This window comes from Metopolophium dirhodum, chromosome 8 (assembly GCF_019925205.1).
Source record: "Metopolophium dirhodum isolate CAU chromosome 8, ASM1992520v1, whole genome shotgun sequence".
Taxonomy (NCBI): domain Eukaryota; kingdom Metazoa; phylum Arthropoda; class Insecta; order Hemiptera; family Aphididae; genus Metopolophium; species Metopolophium dirhodum.
The window spans coordinates 15,724,962-15,749,882 of record NC_083567.1 but is presented as its reverse complement, the minus strand read 5'-3'; the positions used below and the strand labels follow the sequence as shown (position 1 = coordinate 15,749,882).

Genomic DNA, 24,921 nt, shown 5'->3' with positions numbered 1-24,921 from the left:
GAATTTACGAATTTGACAAATTTTCGAATATTTGGTAGGTGTGTTTACAGCTAGGCTACAGGTAGAAAAATGTAATTCCAATACCTACCTAATTAACAGCTATATCTATATAAGAGTTTAATTTAAAATATGTCGTATATTTTGCGAATACTGATTGACAGAGTACCATGGTTTATTGCCATAAATGTGGTTAGGGTATCTATATAAATTTAAAATATTTAAAATTAGTTTATATTTTCGAATAACACTAGTATTATATAATTGTATATATTTTGTACCATCGGTACCTATAATCATCATTTTTTGGCCTTTGCACATGACGAAAAAAGTTTGTTTTGTCACGGCGCGATGGTAACGTCTAACTCGTAACGATCACATAGTACATCGCGTGTGGTAATCACGACTCTGCCATTCCGAGATCCGTGCATCGCGCAGTCGTTCACCTAGACCTCTAAATAATAAATAATAGTTAATAGATTTCGCTTATAGATCTACGATACTTATAATATTTTAATATATTATTTTTCAACCATTCAATGTGGCTCAATATATTATTATTATTATTTTGGAGACGCGCGTGTCCGTCACTCCGTCAGTCGTCACTGTGTGTGGACTGTGGATGCAAACTGAACGTTAACGGTTAACCACACTGTAGTACAAGCGTATTACAATATTAGTAATCACTGGTCGTCGTTATCAGTTCAAACTTCGGTCTTCGATTGCTCTTATCCGAGAAATAAATAAAAAATTAAATACACATTTCAAATTAAATTTATCATCCCCCGTACTCCGTAGATTGCCGTTTGTAAGCAATACATTTAAACTAGTTTCATTCCGGATTGACTTTCAAACTCAACGTCGACAAGATTCGCCACTTGGAGGAGATTTATTATTTCATAACTTCAAACAACTAATATCAAAAACACCACTGCGATGTCGGACGCTCACGCCACTCCGATGGCCTGGCAGTACGTTTGTTGTTCACTGCCAATCTTAATACCGATGTCAGTTTACGTGCTTAAGAAGTGTTTCAACAACAGATATCGCACACTTAACTCAAAGGTAAACTCTAACGTGTTTTATATCGGTCTTACGCACCGTCAAATGCAAATCTTGAGACTGTGACCTTTATACGACCTGAGTTTTTCGCCTTGTGCGTGGACTTTGTACGCGGGTACCTATAGGTTTTTTTCAATCTTTAGGATATTTGATCTGTATGATTTTTGAACAATAATTTGTAGCTTATGATTATTTCAGAAGTATATCAGCCACATATTACGACAATGTAATACATTTTTTTATTTTCATTATACTTACTAAAGTCACACTTGACTTTGTGTGCTCGTATTACTTATGAAAATGAGTTGTATAAAATAAAAACTGAGACAGACTCTTGGTAAAAAATTGGTCTTATTTGAATATATTTTTATCATTTAAAATACAAAAAAAAAAATTTAAACAACAGTATACAGGTATTACTATTTTGAATCAAATCTAAAATATTTTAACTACCTATTGATTGATTTAAAAAGGAACTAAGTTTTGGTTTTTCAATTTTGTTTTCCTGCAAATCTTCGGTGTGCTGTCATATAACTAGGTTGATGATAGTTAGAGTAGGAATATTTCATGATTTTAATTACTAGTAACTCCGATGGAATTTGTCAATAACTCAATCGGATATTCCCCCTTAACACTAATCATTTTCAAAAATATATTTAATAATCATAAATTATGTTGCTAGGTTGTACTTATTACAGGTGCCAGTTCCGGATTAGGCGAGACATTAGCGCATGAGTTTTATTCCCATGGCTGTGCACTAATTTTAACAGGACGTAGCAGCAACGAATTAGAACGAGTCAAAAATGATTTATTAAGCCGAAGTGATGTAATTGAAAAGTTTTATTATTTTAACATTTCCTATTTTCTAGTTTAATTATTTTTATAGATTAAGAATGTAAACAAACCATGTATTCTCGTCTTGGATCTTATTGACCAATCAACAATAGAAGTAGTTAGTCAAAAAGTTTTAGGAGTTTTTGGTCGCGTAGATATTCTCATCAACAATGCTGGCATCAGCTATAGAGGTAGAGCTGAAGCAACAATGGCCGAGGTAGATTATAAAGTGATGTTGGTAAACTATTTTGGCCAAGTTGCTTTAACTAAAGGTAAATACAAAAGTATAAATTGATTTTTCTCTACTTGTATTTAATTTAATATCTGTTGTTAATATTTTGTTTTAGCCATATTGCCTAGCATGATTCACCACAAAAGTGGGCATATAATAGCAATTAGTAGTGTTCAAGGAAAAATTGCTGTTCCATTTAGGTAATATAATATTATTTAAAATTACAATACATACTTAGTACTGATTCCCAGCCTGTTAAATTCAGCAATCCATAAATTATAAAAATATAATATAGTATGATAACTTTATTGTGCTAATATTGTTTTTTACAATATTATATATATTTTGTTGTATTTCAAATTCGTTTACTTACATTAAGATATTTTATTTTGGCATAAAAATGTTCAGTGAAGTAGGCATCATTGATGTATTCAGTTTGAAATAATAATTAATACATTTGTCTTATAAATAATAGTTTTATTGAGAAAGTTATCTATGTTTAAAATTTCTCAAAAAAGTACTAAATTTACTTGCCAACCGTTTATTACAAATCTTCTTAGACTTGTTTTTGCTATTCTCATATTATGTCTAAGAAATACAGATAACAAACCTTGGGTGTCCTGTAAATAGTTCGTCTTTTTTTTTTGGTATGCAAATGTTTAATTAATTGTATGTATTTATATTATTTTTAGATCAGCTTATACAGCATCTAAACATGCATTACAAGCATTTTTTGATACTCTCAGAGCGGAAATATCACATCATAAGGTAAAAGTAACAGTTGTAAGCCCGGGGTACATCCAAACAAATTTGTCGTTGAATGCATTAACTGGATCTGGATCAAAATATGGTGGTGGGTATTGTTGCTAGATATTAAGTTTTTGTTAAACATGTTTCCAATAAATATATATACATATATATATATTTGTTGCAGTTATGGATGAATCTACAATGTCTGGATACTCGGCTGAATATGTTGCTCAACGAATAGTGGATGCTATTGTTAATGACGAACAAGAGGTCATCATTGCTCCGTTTTATGCTCGCTTAGCAATTGGTCTACGTTATGTATGGCCACGTTTTTATTTTTGGATTATGAAATGTAGGGCTGACCGGCAAGCTAGTCAGAAAATGTAGGATTCAAGGATTCCCCGCCATCAGACGGACGAGCGTCGGCTACAGCCCGTTATCGTCGGCATACGGGAATCTCACATTTGACAAACAGCCAGGTCAGTTAACTAGATTTCTAGAAATTAGCTGTTAATTGTTATTTTTTGAGTACTTATAATTTTGTATTTTTGAATATAAATACCTAGTTGTTAGTGATGCACAGTTTTACATAAATTATTTATTTAATTTGTGTATTTTACATTTGTACAATGTTTACTTGTTAACAACATAATTTCATAATGATATTATTTAGATAAGTATAATTGTACAAAACTGCCCTAAAAGAAACAAATTAATACCATAATTTGTAAATTACTTAGTTTGATCAATATTAATGTAATAAGTATTTCATAAATACTTACATAAATCTGTTTCTATTTCTAGTTATATTAGATAGTTGGTAATTGGTATTATTTAAAAGTGAGCTTGAAGTAATAATTAATAAAACATTAATAATTTAATGTATTTTCTATGCTATTTGCATGTGATTATGTATGTGTTTCATAATAATTTATCATTAAAAGAAAAACTAAATATTATGGATGAATGTCAATTTTCATTAATTTAAAATTATAAGTCAACATTTCAAGAAATTAACGTACAAAATGAATTTCTAATTAATAAAAGTTCACAATTTAATTTATTTATATCGCACAAATAAATGTAAAATTGTAATTAATTCAAGTTAAATTTAGTTAAATTCCCTATTATATTTCTTTATCGACTTTTAAATCAAATTATTTTTATTACTTTTTAATATTTAAATAAATGTGTACCCATTTTTCTATCAAAATCATTGTTTATATAATTATAACTCATAAAATCGCATATGATTTATCTGTCAATAATTTCTGTATTAAAATATTAATATGAGACTTCTCATTAATATAAATTATTATTTAAAAAATTTTGTTTTACATTTTAATATCTTGCATTGGGAGTTTTGAAACACTTTTATTCAAAATTATATACTATTAATATATTCATTGTACTATTGCTAATGATTGAAGATATATAAAATAATTTTTTAAGTAACACGTTTTTAGATAATATGTGTTATTCACAAACTAATTGTTTAAGCTTGAAAAATTAATGATAAAAATGAGCTTTTAATTTTAAACTAAGATAGGGTTAAAACACCATTGGTCTTTTAAATATTTACTGTGCATCACAAACAAATATAGAAAATTGATAACTCTCAGTCAGTGGTGACGCGAGGTTGCTTTTCATGAAATATCGGCTGTGTTGATACAAAAAGGGGCGATAAATAGGTACAAGGGGGGCAACATTTAAGTTAGCTCTATTTGATTAAGAGGACATCTCATTTGCGTATGTTGTTTTCATTTAATAAGTGCGTAACAAAAAATTTTTTTTCAGTATTTCGTTTAACTTTGTTAGTCTCAATGTTATAGTGAATTTACCTATTGTTAGACTTAGAGATTACAATATTTTCTGTAGTTTGGTGGTAGTGTATTTTCAATATTTTAATTTTAAAGCTTATAATGAACATTTTTTAACTGTAATATTTTACACATTTATAACTTGCTGCAAAATAAAAAATATATAAAAACAATTCCGAAAAACCACAGAAAATATTGCTACTTTTAGGCTCTAAGTTACATAACAGGTAAATTCACTCTTAATACTAAAACTAACAAGCTAAACGATAGTGTTGTTGCGTACTTGTAAACAGAGAACACACATGTTGGTGAAATGTCCTGTAAAATTAGTAAAATATGTACATACATTTTTATTGCTGACTAAAAATTAGGTACCCTCAATCAAAAAATTTAAAATTTAATATGCTTCATAGATAACTAAAGTTCACGTCGCCACTGTTCATGATCACTGCTACCATTAGTGTAGTATAAATATTTTTACTATTATATTATTATTATTGTATATCCCTTAAACACTATTAAATCTTAGGTTTACATACATTTAAATTTTAAATATTGTTTTAGGTTTAGAGTTTATTAATTACCACCATTTTTTTTCACACAAATTATATTGCAAATAATAAGTTTAATTATATTATAATTTAAGTGATCTCCTTTTTTTTCATAAAATTCATTTTTTTTATTGTTGATACATTTTTGTTGCTTAAAATGGTGCTTGTTTGTTACACATTTTGTGTTCTTTTTTATTACATTTATGACAATATTTATATAAACTTTTACCACGTTTTTGTTTTTTATATAATCAATCACTAATAATTTACATATAAATTTGAATGACAACAGCGTATCGACAATTACATTTTAGAAATCTCATATAGCTCATAAATATATTATAAGTAGTTCTTCTGATTTCTGTCAATTATTTATGTATACTTAATAGTGAGTTGTTGATATAGTTAAACCTTAAGTACTGTTAAATATTTTTAGTTATTTTTAGCATAATGTTTCACTAGTCAGTTAATATTAGATTGTAAATTTAAATGATTAAGAAACTATACCATTGTAGACGATAATTCAATGTGTGCATATATTTACGAGGATAAATTTAGATGTTTATTGTTGTTTTTTTTTTTAATAAGTATTTGTAGCCTTAAAAAATGTAGATATGTTATAATGGTAAACTAATGATTGAAACTTACAATGAAAACTAGTGTACATTCCCATATGTAATTGTTACGCTTAACATATCTTATAAAATAGACCCTATGAATTTAATTCTTGTCTAGTTTTAATGTTTTAAAAAATACTAATTGACGAACAACTCTCAGATAGAATAAAATAAATTATATATGTGTATAAATGTAGGTTATTTTATTATGTTTTATTATTGTCCATGTTGCTTATTTTGAAAATATCAAGCACATATATATACATGTAACTTTAAATCGTCCATTGTTCTTAACATCAAACATTCATTGTTATAGAAAAAGTTTATGTTAGGTGACAAAAGCTACACAAACACTAAATTTAATTTAATATAGAATGCAATTTATTATGATATACAATTTTTTAATATTGTTTTTCTAAACATTATAATCTTACAACAATAAATCACATACAATATTTTATGTAGATTGTAAAATGTTAAGAAATTTATTTTGTGATATTTTATCAGTCTATTCATAAATGGTTTAATGTCTGTCAAAAAAAACTCCAGACAATGGAATTCGTAATGTTGATCAATTATAGAGCTATACAATATGTAGCAATATAATATTGTGAATATACTTCCACAATGGAGTAATATTTAAGTATATAGTATGTTATATTCATAGAATACAACCTAACTTCAATAGATTTATACTTTGGCATGCTACGTTCACCCTAAACCATAGAACGATTATAGGTAGTTTTTAGAAATTAGTTGAACCTTTAGAACAACCTTGTATTAGATGGAAATTGAAATTTATTTGTTGCCTTTAAAATGAAACCTAGTTTTCATTTACAAAATACAAGTATTGAAAATATTATTCTGCTATCGAATAAAATAATTTTTTCCTTTGTAAGATTCTAACTACTACACATTTTAATAATTCATGTTTTTATTTTTAAAAAAAGAACAAGCAAGAGATTTTGAACAAAAAATATAATATTTCTATCACATTAATTAACAATAAAAATAAATAAATTATCAATTTATCATGAATATAAAACATTACTGTTTTGTTTTTATTTTTAATGGCAAATTTTAGCATGATCTAATATTGTTAGTAACTGTTTAAGTATAGACAATATTTAACATGACCAAATCTGTGTGCTAAAAATTTTTACATCTATTTAGATGCCTGAGATATATCCGTTCACTCGTCCATAAACATCAAGTGTATAAAGAAGTTATTTCCACAATTATAAAGATTTTAGTTATTAAACTTATTATATATAATAATAAATTTTAATTATGAAAAAAATTGTTAAAATTATTTTTTAACTAATAAATAATTTAATGATATTTTATTTAGCAATTAATATTGATAGTAAGATTTCTAAAAATATAACTCGGCTCAATAATTAAAATATAGGTTAGTTTAAACATCAGGAAAATAGAAAATATACTTTCAATTGTCACTATTATTATTTTATATAAAATGAATAATAAGACTTAATAATTGTCATTACAATATATCTATGACCTAATAATAATTGTATTTATTTGAATGTTTAACTTTTTGAAAGATGGAAATAGGTATTTAAACTTTTTTTCATAAAATTACATTTTTTAAGTTCTTTAATATGTTCCCGCAAAGTAAAGCCGATAATATTTTCAGTGATTAATGAATTTGCATTGAATATTCATTAATTCATTAAAAGATGAAATTTATATAGAAAGTATGTTTAACATGCTTATATACTCTACACCCGAGAAGAAAATCTCTTAGTCACTGGTGTGACATTATCAGGTTCATACAATCATAAGTTTGTAGGTAAATTAAATAAAATCAAGTGAACATATATAAAATATTATTTTAAAATGTGCTGACTGTTCTTGAACCATCACGTTCCCATAAAAATTTGATCTCGATTTGAAAGATTATTTGCAATATTCGTACAGCTTCCAAATACAATATGCAGTTGACACAACTGTTACTGATGTGTGTACAATTTTCCTCTTGGTATCACTGCCACGTTCTATAACCACTGGTAATGATGGAGTGTTGTCTTCTTTTTGGAGTGATTTCAATCTTGGGTCCTTGTGCACCTGATACTTGCAGCATGGATCAAACTGCCACGAGATCATATACAGTCCAGTGCACACAAATGAAGCCATACACAAAGGGCCATATATAAATGGCTTGGAAGTCCAAAAATAAGCTAATTAGGAAAAAGAAAACGAAGAAATAATAATATATTAAAGTGCTAATTAATAATATGTATGTTATCAAGTACTGTAAAAATGAATTTGTAATAATTTGTATTTTCATTGTATTTATTTTTTAACATTTATGATTAATAATGATTATTGATTACACATCCAACCATAAAACAACATCTAAATTTGATAATATTCTATAAACCTATGTTATATACTTATATGTAAATATATAAATATTATTAACATAGACATTGATTTATTAATTGATTAATTACCATATAATGATCTATTAGTTTTAATCAAGATAATACAAATTGATTTCCGATAAACTATTGTTTTTTATATCTCAATTTGAAAATATAAAATTACCATTTCAATTTTGTTTTAATGATAAACTGAATCTACAGTAGACAATTATTATTTGAATGGTTGATTTATTTTAGGAAACCACTACTAAATATAAATAGTTCCAAATTTCCAAACCTGTTCCTGCAGACAAAGCACTAGATATGATAGCTGTTTGAGAAAGAAAATTGCCAACAGTAATCCATCTCACAGTTTCATCAGCTAGCTGAGTTGGTTCGATAATAATATACTTGTAGCCAGCCTCTAGGGCATTGTCCAGTTCCTGTTCAAACATTTCTTGCGAGTTATCATTGTCGTAGACTTCTCTTATGATAGCAGTATCTTCTTGGTTTATTATTCTACATACAGAACAAATACATCCAGTAAATATTTTAATTATCATAATAAGAGCGTGAAGTCTTAGTCATTTATTTATTTAGTGAGCCTCTATAATCAAAAAAATTCAACTTATAACAACAATTCAAACTTACTCGTAGGATAACATTTTTTGAACACTTGGTGCTCGTTGAAATGTCCCATTAACCGAGTTGAGGCTCGAGGTTTACGAAACTATCATTTGTATTGTCCGAGAACTGCGTCAAAATCAAATCGATTATCTACCGATAACAACGTCTTGTACACTACATTTAATTTTAGTACTGTATACGCAGTACGGTCGTCTTTTAACGGCGGGGACGTGTGTTTGTTGAACAACGTATCAAACAAAACATTCGCCTCGGTAGAAAAATAAAGAAGAAAGACGGACCGTGAACGTTGCGGACGACATTGAAAAGAAATATTGCACGTTTGATAAGATACAACTGATATTGTGCGGACCGCGCGCAAGCACATGGAGGAAAAACAGATGACCGTTCGTGGAAAGTGTTATTCCATGAAAAAAACCAGGGATAAAAATATAATCCTGGTAGGTATGCGGAGACTGCTGCGGTATACTTAAATCGGTAAAATATTATTACGCGCCAAAGTTTGGCAAATTTCCTTCTTCGTCTGTTTTGCTAGACTTGCTGGTGTATTTTTATTTCTCTTAACGTTTTACTTTTTCGAAATCATTCCGTCAGTCGAGTCTACGTAATTATTAATAATTATACATTTCAATAAAGTTATTTATAGGTAATGTGATATTCTATGTAAGAGTGTCGCACAATACCGTGTCTTCGACCACCCGATAACATAATATATAATATTAAATAATATAAAAATGGACGCGATTACGATCAAATTAAAAAAAATGTTGCTGTCGCGAAATGTCGTCTTTCAAGTTGGTATATTGTATATTATTTAGATATAGTCATATAGGTACGCATAGAATACCGATGTAGGGTGGGGAGGTTATAACTTATAATAAGTAAGTGACTGAACATAGGCGCAAATTGACTCAATTTTTTGGGGGGGACTCAAGCCCCCTTCCCCATAGACCATATTGTTTAGTACCACAGAATATAAAAATTAGTACTAATTACTAGATTTTTAACTGGGGGGACTTGACCGACATTTGGGGGGACTAAGTCCCCCCAAGTCCCCCCCCCTATTTGCGCCAATGTGACTAAAACCTCCTTTGGATACTATTTTTAAGATTTTTTAATCGTTAATATTAGTTAATTTGCAAAAAAATTTAGTACTTTGTTCTCTATACCATAATACGCAATATCTACAGGCTATAATATTTTGCACTTTTATGATTGTTCATTACTTTTTAAAAATACGAATCTTCTTCTTTTTTTTTGTTCTTTACTTAACTATATTATGGGGTCAGCCCCCCCCCCCCCTCTTAATTTCTCACATCAGCTATATTTGTGTCATTTTCTATTCTGTCTATGTCTATGGTCTATCTATCAGATATCTCTTCTTCGATATAGCACTCCCTATTCCTCCTTCTACATTCATTTCCATAGCCACTTTCACTGAGTCACCTCGAGGAGTTCTCCAAACCGAATAATCTCAACCTATTCTCCCTCGTTTCGACTACAATTGGGGCCACTCCTTATACTATCACTAGATACTGAATTAATTTATTATTCTATCCTCCCTAGTCTCTTCCCATATCCACTTAAGCGTTCTTATATTATGCTATCATAAACCTATATATCATCGCCAAGTTTTTCTGGAACGAGAGTTAGGCCGGTAGTATTAAGTCTACCCATATGTCCTTCTTTGAAAAATTATCCACGATGTACAACAAATCTCAAGTAAATCGATTCAGTAGTTTCGATGATAACTCCGGGCCAAAAAAGGACTCTTATAATACCTATATATAAGTACTACAAACACGGATGGGTTATATTGATGGACTTTGCAGTATATATCAATTGAAATTTGCGATGAATAATTTATTGTCTTGAATTGATTCTAGACGGAGATATTCAAAATTTCCATTACAGTATTACACATTTACACTGAATGTAAAATTCAAAATTTTGTTTTACATTTAAACTGATTGCAAGTAAAATATTTGTAATAATATATTCATTGGTGCAACTAGAGGGGGGCGTGCTTCGAGTCTCTAACACTCCCTAAAAAATGTAATGAAAAGTTGATAATTTATCGAATTACAATTAGAACACAATAACATTGTTTATAATATAACATTATATCACACCAAGTATGATTTTTGTTTTTAAAAATAATTTAAATAATTTGGACTGGTCTGTGTGGTCCCAGAATTATGGTTTTTGTTTTAGTGGTTGTTGTTACTTGTTGGGCGGGAATATAACAAATTAGTGCCAATATAATTATAAATATTACATTTTCTAAAGAAATGTACCTAAGCAATATCACGATCATTATTCAATTTTTTTTTATAACCACAGGATAAATGTATTCAGTTTATGATTCGAAGTTTAAAAGATCCAAAACAGTTCAATTTAGTCAGTAAAACATATTTGAATGCTGATATGATTCAATTTTTGTGTGAACCTTTACTTTCAATTAATACTCCGTTAATACAGTAAACAATTTAATTTAACATCTATTTTGTTATATATATTAATGTACATTTTTCAATATAGTACCTATTATATTAGTTATATACAATTAATAATTTATAACAATTATCTTTTAGAAGTATATGTTTATGCATATGGATGCTATCAAAAAATAATATATTTTACGAAAGAAATGATGTGTTATACACTTGTAATAGTTTATTGCGAACACTTGTATTTTTAATAAGAACTAGCGATGCTTCAGTATCTGATTTAATTCAACTATTGGCAATAATTATTAAAAAGTATTCAATATTTTTACAACTACATGATTGAATTAAAGATAATATAAATATATAATATTAATAACTTTACTACTGAGTATTATTGTACTTGATTTTAGGGGAGGAACAAACCTTCAAGAAATCTGCAATATACCACAAGTTTTAACCATTGTAAAAATGATTTTTACTAATTCACACAATTTACCAGCACGTTGTGTTATGAATGCTATTTCTATACTAACGTATTTTTTATCGTGTCCTTCAATTGAATTAAGTAATAAATTGTACAACACGAGTATGTCTATTTCAAAGGCAATTTGTAAAACTGTCACAGGAAAATGTATCATTGACCCTCATGTAGTTGACATTGCATCAAATCTGTCTAGTAGTTTATTAAGGTACCTACTGACAATTTATTTTGAATTAATCAGTGGCGTAAACTAGGGTGTGATGGTTAATGGTTATAACTTATAAGTACTTATAACATATAATGATGCCACGAATCCTAAAATATTATTGTCGATAGCCATATTCATGCATATATTATAATTTAATTTCGTATATAAAAGAAATGTAGGTAGGTACTTGCATAGTATTAGCTATCAGCTGGTGTGTTACAAGATATCTATTAGACAAGTAATATAGGTACCTACTGAAGAATAACAACCGAACGGAAACGGGTTCACTACCTATGGAGAATAATATATTGAGTGATTCACCGAGCACGCTCACCACCATTTTTCTTCAATCATACATTTATACGTATCCTGAATCTTTAAATTTTTAAGTAGGTATATTTAAAGTCTAAAGACCATATTTTCAATTACTTAAAATGTGTTATGCCATTTAAGGTGTTCCATGTGATGTACTTGGTGAATCATCCCGTATAATATATTTATTTACTACATATTCATCATTTAATTTACAGTAACGTCTCTGAATTGAATATTTATTGCTTTGTCGATACATATAGATTAATATATAAATATATAATTGTGATCGACATTAACGTTGTATACATATTCTGATTAAATAGACTTTATTCTACCATAACAAAGAGAGTGTTAATTAATAACAATTTAAAAAAACATACAGAAATAGCCAAATTATTGAAAAATGTGGCTTGGTTTATGATTAAACACATTAGCTTACCATTTGTTCTAGTAAGTAAATTTTACTGATTATTTGTAAAATCAATACCTACGCTAATGCATAGATAGTATAATATACCTAGGTACTATAACATTATTTCAATAAAATTAATTGTTTAATATTAATTGATATCCATTTAGAAAAGTTTGAATATAAATATATATCATAAAAGTTATCAAAAAGGAATCAAAAGTTTAATAAGTCCGTTCAGGGAAAGTATATCTACTCCTGCCCGTCAAAATATAGCTAGTCATTATGCAGCGTCAAAACTTATGAGTATTTTATATGAATTAATTGAGTATAAGTAATTGATTATTTATTATTATTATTTTTATCAATATATTAACATGCATAAATAATTAAAATTTGGTATACATATTACTAGAAAAAAACAAATATTTTTAATATTGAACATGGTTAAGTGGTAGTTATGATAGTATTCAATGTTTGCTCGTAATAACTGTTTAAACATATAATATTTGTTTGTACCTATACTGTTTTATATTAATTGTTTATTATTTCTATAGTAAAACTGGTATTTTAGCCGAAGAGTTGTTGTTTGAAATGTTGTTTTATTTATCATCAGCGTATCTTGAAATAAATTGTTATTGGCCTGGTGGTATTGATATGTTTCGCAATCAAATGGTTTGGAGCTTCAAGAGTTTTCCTAAAACTCCAAAAGATCTGTGTTTTGCTCTGACAAATAGCACAAATACAGATATGAGACATTCTATCATCATTTTTATATATTTCTATCTTTTAACTGGTTCCAAGTAAGTTTTTTGTAGGTATATAATATAATAGTATAATTTATAACCGGCATACCTATTTGAAAACAAGACACATTTTTACGATCTTAAAAATGTTACTATGAATATTTCCGTAACTATACGTGAAAAAATGCCATGCATAATTATTTCCTGGCTATAAATAAATGTAGCCTTTAGGAGTTGATGGAACTCTGTGTTTGCCAGAAATTGGTAAATAATATATATTTACCATTTTTAGTGATTTTATAAACAGTTACATGTTCTTTTTCAAGTATTGAGATAGTCCCAGAAAGAATGCATTTATTTTATAGAAAGAAAATAATTCACACATCAGATTACTGCAGATATTCCTAAAGCATTAAACATGTTTATAGCAACTTATGCTGTCGATACCGCTTTACTGGCTTCCAACTAAGACCCGGTTCAAGCCCCAATTATCGATCTCCAAAACACCTCATCTTAATAAACACTTGGTCAACTATATAGGTGGAGAATCCTAAAAAATCCTTCCATTTACCATTTACACTTCGAAAGATAACACGAGTTGAGATACGGATACTTACGATGTCTTAGGTAAAAAATGTGGGAATTTGACCGACTTGGGGTCTTTAAGCGAGGGCTGTCCAAACAAAAAATACTCTATAACTGCCTTCATCTGTTTCGCCCTATATTACGAAACAAACTATTACTTCAATAGATATTATATTATGCTATAGAACATTTGAAATATTCTGAAATATATTACTTTACTTAAAAGTCCAACACCATCCAAAGTTCCAAATCCTTTAACTTCTTGGCCCTTATCTCTCATCACTCATTCTTCCCAATAACCCTCCAGATTACCTCAAAAGCGTGGATGCCGTGACCTCTAAAATCAGTACTTATTATAGTAGTATAATTAAATATACAAACTCTGTCCTGAATGGCTTTTCTCGTCATGTATTCATTCTATGTTATTTATATAACTTTAAATATCATATTATAACCAAATATCAAATATAAATATTAGGTAGGCAACAAAATTGTAAGTTTAAGGTTTACAATAATTGTCACGATAACAAAGAGGCACATACAAATTAAAATATATTTTATATTTTCTTCAATGTTAAAATTAGTAGGTATATAATATAAAATATATCCATATAGGTGTATAATATAATTATTAACTACCTACGAATCTGTATATTGATGTTTAGCATTGAAAATGAGTCAATATACTTAGAACCAATGTGCGATTACTTATGTTCAATACAGAATGAAGTTCCTGTTCCTGTTATTAAAGCAATTCTTTTTAATATTTCTGTAAATATTAAATAAGTATTTTTCATTTTACACCTTATTAAATATTGCGTTTAATTTTAGATTTGTTTTGTATCCCATCATGCAGTGAATGCAATATCTGGTTTAGCTTTTGCTACGGAAAAATTAGTTGGACTTATAAACTCCCTGCAAATTATTGATTTGGTATTTACCCATCATCCTGCATTATTATATTTCTTGTTCGCTACAAGTGTAATTCCCCAAAAACTACAATTAAAATTAGTGAGCATTTTTTTAATTTTTTAAAGGTTTTTTTTGTCTAATTTATTTCTTTTCTATTAGATTAATCAATGGGTCCAGAATTCAGATGAAATTAGTTTGATTGAGCTAGAAAAAATTTGCTTTAACAACCACAAAGCCAAGTTATGTTTGATGGTAAATTTAAAAACAATATCCAATACGTTATACACAATTGTAAATGATAAAAGTGATTAATTATTATAACTTTTATTTTCACTTTCATTACCTATAGGATGTTCTTATTAACGATACAAATATTGACACTAATAAACTACAGAAAGGGTTCAATATTATTAAGAAAATAATAACCGCAGAAAACGAATGTAATGAACACAAAACATTATTAATTATTTGGGACGTGTTACCCATACATTTAGGTTCATTCTGTTGTACTAAAAATCCAAAAAGGATAGGAGGTAATAAAAACATATTATTATTATTTTATTTTATTTGTTTTAATTGAATTTTTATTAATACTGCAGCGACAAATTTAACGTTTTTATTGAATTTAACTGAACCGTGTTTTATCCTTGGGGCAAATATTTCTATTAACGAACATCGTAGTATAGTTTATACAATGTCTTCAATCATAAAAAGCCATCAATCTACTTTCACTGAACAGTATTCACTGTTATCATCTCTTCTTCAGCATCTCTTAACTCTGATTCAGTTATCTAACAGTGATGGTAAGTAATTCAAACGCAAGCGATAATAACTTATATGCGGCCATATAATAATAACATAATAAATAATATCCATCAAAACTATATTTCAGTTTTAAATACAATTAAGAAGAATAAGGATTTTCTATATGTTCTTGAAAACTTATGCCTCTCAAAAAATAACAACATTTGTTTTCTTGCAATCAATACTTTAATACAATTATGCCAACTTGAACAAGAAGAAACTAATATGGAACATAAGCTTCTAGTATGATTTATTATATTTTTCTACATGCTGAGTACACTTAAATTATCAAATATACACATCATAATAATTATGCTCTATTATTATTGCTCTATAGTATTCGATAACTTTAAAATGTGAATATGTTTTAAACGCCATGACTAGGCTATGTCAAAACTGCATAATATCATCTATTACATTATTTAAAATTATTTTACAATACTTCGAAGAAGGCATTTGTAAATCAGTCGAGTTTAATGAAGCACCAACTGCCGATTTTTTAAGATCTATTTTTATGCAATTAGAAACCATTATATCTCAAGTAAGAATTTAAATAAAACTCTGTATTTCAAGTTCTTTAAATATTTAGATACTAACATTAAATAATACTTATAGGGATTGGAATGTGTATCGAACCATGCCTGGGAATGCATGACTATAATATTGTCATCAAAACTTTTGAAACATTTACAGGAATTATCATATCTTATAATTGAGTTTGCCACCGATCCTTGGCTTAGTTTTATACTTGTAAATTCAAAATCATTTGATGAAAGATGTTTGGAATTTTTAAATTTTTGGTTTACACATTTTGTATTAAGTAAGTACTAAAAAAATATGTTAAAAATAACTTGGAGAAAAATATAATAGTAGGCAGAAACTAAAACAAAATGTGAATCGTAGCTTAAACGATACATAGATGTAATTTAATAAAATAAATATATAGCCACAGCCATTTTTTATGAGAGTTTGAAGTTCAAATTTTAACGACATTAGATATTCAAACGTAAATTAACTATTTATCCTCGAACCATATTTGTGATTTTATTATTATTTAATTATCATTTTGTATACACGATGAAATTTTGAAAATATTTCGAGAAATTTTAAGCTATTGATGGCCAGTTGAAAATTAAATTTTTTTTTTAGTTTGTTACAAATGTTGGGATACATTATTATACTCTGTCAAAAAAAAGCTTAATTTATATGTGTAATGCAAGAGTCAAGATTCCTCATAAATTGTACTTAAAGCAATTTCAAAATATTTTTTGTACAGATATTAGATACCTATTTAAAGTTCAAATTTTGATAAAATTAGATATCTATTTAAATGACAGTTAATAACGATTTTAGAATTTAGGATTTTATGTAATTTGAAATACATTAATACTTAAATCTGTGCATTATTATGTGTTTACTTATTATCTACTTATATTATTATTTTAAATGCACAAATGCACACTGATATTTTCAAAATATTAAGACTAATAAATTATAAGCTATTTTTACCTTTTCATGACGTTCCGTATCGAGCTGGGCATGTATCGTATATACATTCTGTATCGTTTTCAACTCAACTATAGTATCCTCCCGTTTTCGGCCAATTACATTTTCAACTAAGCCAAAAAGTTTAATATCTACTTTCTGTTATAAAATATATTGAACATTATTAAAAATATGAGTTGTATAAAATGTATTTAGGTATAATATATAATTTAATAATATGCTAATAGTTGCCGGTGGTATTAAGATCAATAAAAAAAAAATAAAATATAAATTAATGAGAATAATTTTTTGTTGATAATTATTTGATCAATACCTTCTAAAATCTACAGTTACTATAAGCAATAAGCATGCTCATATTTTGTCCACATTTATAGGAATAATTTATATTTTTGTGTATAATATAAGAATAAAAATTTTTTTTTATTATTAGAACATATATATGCAATCTGAAATAAAATGTATACAGCATACAATAGGTAATATGGGCAAGGGCGGATACAGAGATCCTAAACGGGGGGGGGGGGGGGCAACCTGGCTATATATATATATGAATACATGAATACAATTAATTAATAGGAATAGTGAGGCATAGGAATTGTCTAATTATTAGTAGACATTAGTTGTGTACAGAAATCAGTCATACTGGTGATTATGACGGGACTTACTGTTTTATAATACACTTACTTTTAATTTTAATTTTTAACTAGGTAGGTACTTAATGTACTTACATACATTTAAATATACGAAACATTCAGTATATATGAAAAAAGTTTATTTTATATATTTATACAAATTAATAAAATGTTTTAAATTACAAAATCTTTTTTTCTGTTATTTTTTGAAAAAACGTTTATGACTTCATCTATGTCAACATGTTCATCTCTATGACAATAAATAATCGCTAATCCTGACAGTCTTTCTTCTAACATATTGCACCGCAGCCAAGTTTTTATCCTTTTAAGGGCGGAAAACTCCTCTCTGCCGAAGCTATACTAATTGGAAAACTAGCCAAAATCTTTAAAAGTATATGTATTGTTGGGAACATATCTTTATCACAATGTTCACAGATTATTATCGTAATATGGTTATTGGTTATATATTGTAATACATATAAAAACAAAATTATTTTATATGACTTATGAACGTTACGACGGTCGACGACGCCGGACGCACTAACGGCAAGCAACGAGGCGGTAAAATCATTGTAGTACGGCATAATAATTTAAAAATAGATCGACTTGGTGACTGATGTTATTGAAAAATCGTAGAATAATATAGCAAGTAATATTATATAAATTTGTATGTGTATTGTGTCAAACCGGCTCAAACCCCATAAATAACTGTTTGTACATAAAATGTTGCGCCTCGGATGCCGTGATCACTATATTATAATAAAATAATAATTGACAATTTTCAATGGAAAAATAATTAAATGTTCATGGTAAATACAATTACGACCCTCTCTCAATAACTTACACGAACATAATTTTAGTCACAATTACAAAATCGAATATTTAATACTTTTTTTTTTGTGAACGGGGGGGGCAATTGCCCCTATTGCCCCCCCTTGTATCCGCCCTTGAATATGGGGGGTACAAGTAAACAGGACTGGGTGGTATGATAGGAAGAAATTATTAAAAATATAAGTTATAAAAAAAATCTATTTATGACTTACTATTCATTATTAATCAAATAATCAATGACAAGAATTATATAGGGTTTAATTCATTTCTAAATGTATAAAATAAAGTAAATATTACATTTTTTGGTTTGTTCGAAAAGTCAATCGACTTTTTTAAAATATTATCGAAAAGTGGGGTGATCTACTTTTCCGCCAAAATCAACCTTTCCGTTTACCGGCAGTGTAATAATATATATTTCCCTTTTCCGCCAACACAAATTTCAGTTGTTATATTTTGGTAACCCCTCATTATGAAAATATGTAAAGTTATTGATATTATATTGCAATGATTTAAAAAAAAAAAAAATAAGTAGGTCATCGATTATTAATTACTTAAATATATTTTTTACAAAAACACATACCTAGTATTAATTATTACAACACATATTAATACTTTATATGTAATATATATATATTAAATAAATACTTTTAAAAATGTATTGATATAAAGTTTATACATATAAATCAAATACAGTTAAACAATTATAAAATTTAATTAAATTACTTATGTATAGTTAAACACCCTACTAAATTACACAAATTGGTATTTTTACAATTATAATACATATTATTATTATATTTTATCAATCTTTCGTGGATATACAACTTAAAAATGATTATTATCAATTATTTTTAATCATTTCCTAAATGCACGAGTAGGTACATTACTTAATTTAAACTATATATACAACAGCTATCATGTAGGTACCTTGTATTTTTTATACAACATAAATATATATTGGATGCAAGTATGCACTTATAATTTATATTAATATTGTATCAATAATAAAAAATAAATAGATAGCAGTTAATTACAAGTAAACAAAATTGTGTACACCATATATGTTATAATAAAATATACAATGAGCCAATGGGGACGGAGTGGCCGAGCGGACTAAGGCGTCGGTTCAACGCGCACCGACGCCGGTTCAAAACCTCGGCTGCGGGAGTCATTTTTCTTCGCGAATACCACGGTGTGCCCACTAAAAAATCTGCCAAACTAACAAACACACGTATTTAACCTACAGTACCCTCCCCCACAGATAAAAACCACCTAATGGCCTAAGTTGCCGCGGGTTAATTAATAAAAAAAAAAAAATACATTATTTTTAACTATTCAATAATGTTTTTTTATAAATTAAAAATTAATTGATTTATATAAATGTAAAATGTATGATTTGTATAAATTTCCATACAGCACATGATTCTATTGGGTACTAAGTCTCTAAGTATGCGAACATATCATTATCTTTGTGATCTATGATAAAATATTTCAATTTTTGTAATAAGGGGTTACCAAAATATTTATTTTTTTTTGTTACATTATTAATTTATTTATACTATCTGTAAATTAATTTTTTTACAATAAGTACAATGCTTGGAAGAAGAATCCATCTAGTGATGGAACTTCTTGACAGATTTGCCAAAGAATAAAAACTAAAATGTGTGGTGGTGGAAAATGGAAATATATTATATTTTATACTAGCAGTAAACGGTGACACTCAGAAAAGTGAGTCAGCCAAAAAGGAATTGTACAATTTTGGTCTAAAAGGGTCTCGTCTATTGAGTTAATACCTATGTTAATAACAATAATCTGTCAATTTAGGTATGATATAAATATATTATGTTATATTTTATATTATAATAATAAATAATATTTTAATATATGCTATGTTTTTGTCAAAAATAAGTTCAACATACCGTAGGTACCTACTATAGTGTACTACTAATAAAAAAATAAATTACTTATAGTACTTAATATAAATTAATTATAAAATAATCACCCGCTGTCAAATTTACAAAATATGTACACAGTTTCCGATCAGAATAATTTTTGTATTTAATGATATATTATTTATGATAATTAAATAATAATTATATGTAAATTAATTATTATATATTCAATTAAATTCAAATTTAACACTACAGCTACAGTAGTGAACTACTTCAATGACGAAGTATAGATAATCGAAATACCTACTATACAACTTGCAGTCAGCCGAATGACTTCCCAAGTTTTTTAAACATGTCCTTTATAATAGATAATTGCATTGTAATATTGTATACCATTATAATTACTATAATATGATGTGTTCAGATGACGAAGAAAGTTTCAGAATACGTGGATTAAAAGTGTTATGTCCAAGCCTCTTTGATAATACTGTAGTTCATATTTCAGTAACAATAGTCAACCAAGTTTATGAAAGTAGTGAATTAATGTCAAAAGCTAAATTTATTATACATTTGGTTAGTATTCATATATACCTCATACACTTATATCATATGTTGTCTCATCATTCATCAGCTCTTATTTTTTGTGGGTTACAGATATTGAAAAACAAATTCTCGTTACCAAATGGACTAGAATGTAAAATGAACATTTTCTTAAACCAAAACTAGTCGAAAGCTATAAATATTCTAAATATTTTTTTTTGAAACTTAGGTTACCTATATTTTGTTTAAATGTATCTATTATTATACGTATTACGTATAATAATTATAAATTATAATTTATAAAAATATTTTGTGGAAAATGCTCTTCTGTATTCAATTAGTAATTACTAAAATTAATAAAGCCAATATATAGCTACCTAAATAGCTTTTTTTATTAGATACATCATACATACGTTTTTCGTATATACAATATAATATGAATTGTCATTAAATTCAAATTTAACACATTCATTTTACTCGACACCTATATAACCTATTTTAACCAAACGACTTCCTCAGGTTTTTAATGTTCGTGAAGTTGGAAACCCTGCTTTAAGCTTAACTCAACCCTCTTATAATTTATTTGTAGTATCCGTAGTCAACTATCAACCTTGGTTGTATCAATGTATCATCTGCATAAAACAGTTACCTATAATATTTTATAATAAGAGGATGTCACACCCGCATGTGTTGTCTCCGTCTTACAAATGTACAACATAGCAAAAACTGTTTTGCGCGGGTCAACTTTTATCTTTCTGTATTTGTAGTAGTGGCTCCAAAATTTCTGAACATATAAGGTGGAAAATTATTTATGCAACAGCGTACTTATATTTTAGATAACATAAATACAATATAAATTATTTGGTTTTTTTCATTTGCTTATAAAAAATGATTGGATAGTGCTATTAAAAAAAGAAGCACGCTGTTACACAGATAAAGTTCTTCTTTACGTGCTGTGAAAATTTGGTAGTTCTACAACAAATATGGTGTGAGAAAAAATGTCCCACGCAAAAAAAATATTTGTAATTTTATAAAGTAATATGTGGTGACATGATGTGCATGTGCGTAGGTAAAATGACAGACGTACATATCTGGTCACTATGATGCCCCTATACCATATTATAGTAATATTTATTTATTATGCCCTATACAATAATCGGTGCTACGAATTACAAACCCTAATGTTCATTTACTTTCAACACATTCACAAGACCCCTATAAACTGAAATATAAAATGCCTAGATTTTACTCCTTAGAATGGATTACGCTCCACTATTCCAGCCCCCTTAATTATTATAATCTTAATTCTAATATTCTAATAATATTTTTTCTCACTTCTCAAATAAGTACCTATCAATGGACGTGTATAGTAGTAGATAAGTAATAGATAAGTATAATAATAAATGTAATACATATAAAATAGGTTAGGTTAGTCTTTTTACTTTTATAGCTCTTTGGTAAATCTATTAGTTGAATGTAAAACAGAATACATTTATTAATTGGAGCATTTGGAATGTCAAAATTTAAAATTCTCAATAGTTTTCAAAAGTGCCAGAAAAAAACAAAAAAAAAATTAAGGAAAAACGGAAATTTTTACAACAAAAACGATTTTGGTTTTTAGTCTAATTAAAAAAAAAAAATGACTAGATACTTGAAATTTTTACTGAATGTTTATTTTCAATATTTTTGTATGAGTTTAAGATGACCTACGGAATTCAGCTATGGGGTACGGCCAAAACATAAAATATGAAAAATTCCAATCATTCCAGTCAATTTGGCTTCGCCTCATTACAAAAGCCCCCTAGCTGGTACGTCTGCATCTCTCTCTCCACTCTGACCTCAAAATCTCAACCATTCATTCACTATAATCTCCCACTATTATAAACCATTTCACAAAAACCACTCAAATCCCCTAATTTCAAATCTCTCCTCTCTTACACTTCCGGTTAACCCAACACTCCATCTTAAACAAAATTACCACAGGGACCTGCTAAACAGTAAAAAAAAATTTAAATAAAACAACACAATACATTTTTTTTAAAAACCACCTAGAATTAAGAAGTAAGGTCATTGACCATTGGACTCCCCTTTCTATCATATCGTCCAGTCCTATATACTTGTACCTCCCATATTGCCTATATTCTATATTATATATTCTAAAAAAAAAAAATATAAGTTTGAACTTCAGTTCAATTTTTTACAACACGTGGTATTCATTCGATTTCTCGCATAGAGCAATTTTCTTATTTTGTATTGCGTAATCAAAAAACGAATAACCGTAATACTTGAATTTACACCATATATTTATTTTACCATTATTTAATAAAATTAGGTAGATACGTAACTTCACGAACGCATGGTTCTATATTAATTTTTTCAGCAAATAACTATCATAACTTTTTCGTCAAAAGTTATATTTTGTCACAGTCTATGGTGCGATGTAGGTTTGTCCACATGTAGTTCAGTGCACGCTGAACAAAATGCCAAATTTGTATCGGTATTAATTTAACTGTATATAAGTAGGTCCCTACCTACCTATATATTAATGGTATGTATGTACAATTGTTAACATTTTATATAATATATAATAGGTACCTAGTAGGTACATAGAAATTTAATTCAAAGTCCTACTTCTTCTTTAAGTAAGCGCTCGCCAACCATTCAAATATAGTATAGGTATTACCTACATAGAAAGCAATTATTACTCAATACAATGTATTATTCATTTATAGTATAAATTTTATGCCATGCGGATGCTTTGAGTTGGACGGAGAAAAAATATAAAAATTAGCATCCAGCTGAGAATTGAGGAAAAGTAACGGTTCGTCTGTTTGTATTATTATATAGCTGTATGTTTGGGAATCGCAAAGAATGCGCCATAATAAATATATACAGGAATCTCGTAACGGCTGTAGACGCGCTATCACACAGACGCACACGCGTGCGCTTATATTATGTATTATTTTTTTGTGAGCGTGTATAAGCCGCATAGAGGTCTGGCGTCTGAAAAATCGCAGCGGTGGTAGACCACAAGGTCGGCAAGCTACCATAATTGGAAAGTAATACTGGCAACAAAACTACACCAAAGCATCCCACGTGTTCGGCGAGGGCTTAGAGTCGGATACTATGTGTATGCACTTCCACAGAGGTCTAATAACCTAATTATGCATATCATAATATTATTATGTATTGCGCTCGGCGCACCCACGTGAACGAGTTTCACTTGCACATCACGGAGATGGCACTCGCGTGTAATTGATAAGACAATATAACACGATGGAAAGTGTTTTTAAGGGCTTTATATTAAAACCAACAGTGGGCAGACGAGAGTCGAGTGTCATCTTTATATTATATTATCATAAAAAAATTCGGGCAAGCATAGGTAACCGCACTCTGCTGTATAGGTGTCGAGTATCGGAGTGTACCACATCATTGAGTAGGTTATTGTAATATGAATGTGTTAAATTTGAATTCTGTATTCACTAATAAAAGTATTATACTGATCATTGCAAACGAAAAACGGTTCTGAGTGGTAACGGTCTGTTAGCCTTATATTATTAAGTATATTTTATTATATATTTATATTGTAACTAGCTGTCCCACTCGGCGTTGCCCGAGACAAAGATTTGTTTTTTATTATAATTTCCATAATTACAATATTTCTGGTAGATTTTCCTGAAATGTTCTTTCATATAAGCCGTTTGTCTTAAAATGC

General features: G+C 28.1%; 3 protein-coding genes across 3 annotated transcripts; 2 read left to right on the top strand and 1 right to left on the bottom strand.

The window, feature by feature from the left end:
• The first annotated feature begins 565 nt into the window (after window positions 1-565).
• Window positions 566-6,055, top strand: LOC132950254 (dehydrogenase/reductase SDR family protein 7-like). The gene is made up of 6 exons (XM_061021596.1): window positions 566-1,062; window positions 1,742-1,885; window positions 1,946-2,165; window positions 2,241-2,325; window positions 2,818-2,978; window positions 3,060-6,055. Exons 1-6 carry the CDS (start codon window positions 934-936, stop codon window positions 3,260-3,262), a joined length of 942 nt encoding a protein of 313 aa, XP_060877579.1. The 5' UTR covers window positions 566-933; the 3' UTR covers window positions 3,263-6,055.
• Window positions 6,056-6,823: 768 nt separating this feature from the next.
• On the bottom strand, window positions 6,824-9,215 carry LOC132950255 (transmembrane protein 11, mitochondrial). Its single transcript, XM_061021597.1, has 3 exons — window positions 8,902-9,215; window positions 8,549-8,769; window positions 6,824-8,064 (listed from the first exon to the last, which is right to left on the bottom strand). The coding sequence occupies exons 1-3, from the start codon at window positions 8,913-8,915 to the stop codon at window positions 7,784-7,786; spliced, it is 516 nt and encodes a 171-aa protein (XP_060877580.1). The 5' UTR covers window positions 8,916-9,215; the 3' UTR covers window positions 6,824-7,783.
• Window positions 9,216-10,599: 1,384 nt separating this feature from the next.
• On the top strand, window positions 10,600-21,403 carry LOC132951326 (uncharacterized). Its single transcript, XM_061023150.1, has 15 exons — window positions 10,600-10,617; window positions 11,239-11,375; window positions 12,673-12,799; window positions 12,929-13,092; window positions 13,316-13,561; window positions 14,755-14,860; window positions 14,921-15,100; window positions 15,161-15,253; window positions 15,351-15,534; window positions 15,601-15,804; window positions 15,894-16,048; window positions 16,143-16,346; window positions 16,421-16,625; window positions 21,091-21,239; window positions 21,321-21,403. Exons 1-15 carry the CDS (start codon window positions 10,600-10,602, stop codon window positions 21,390-21,392), a joined length of 2,244 nt encoding a protein of 747 aa, XP_060879133.1. The 3' UTR covers window positions 21,393-21,403.
• The last annotated feature ends 3,518 nt before the right edge of the window (window positions 21,404-24,921 follow it).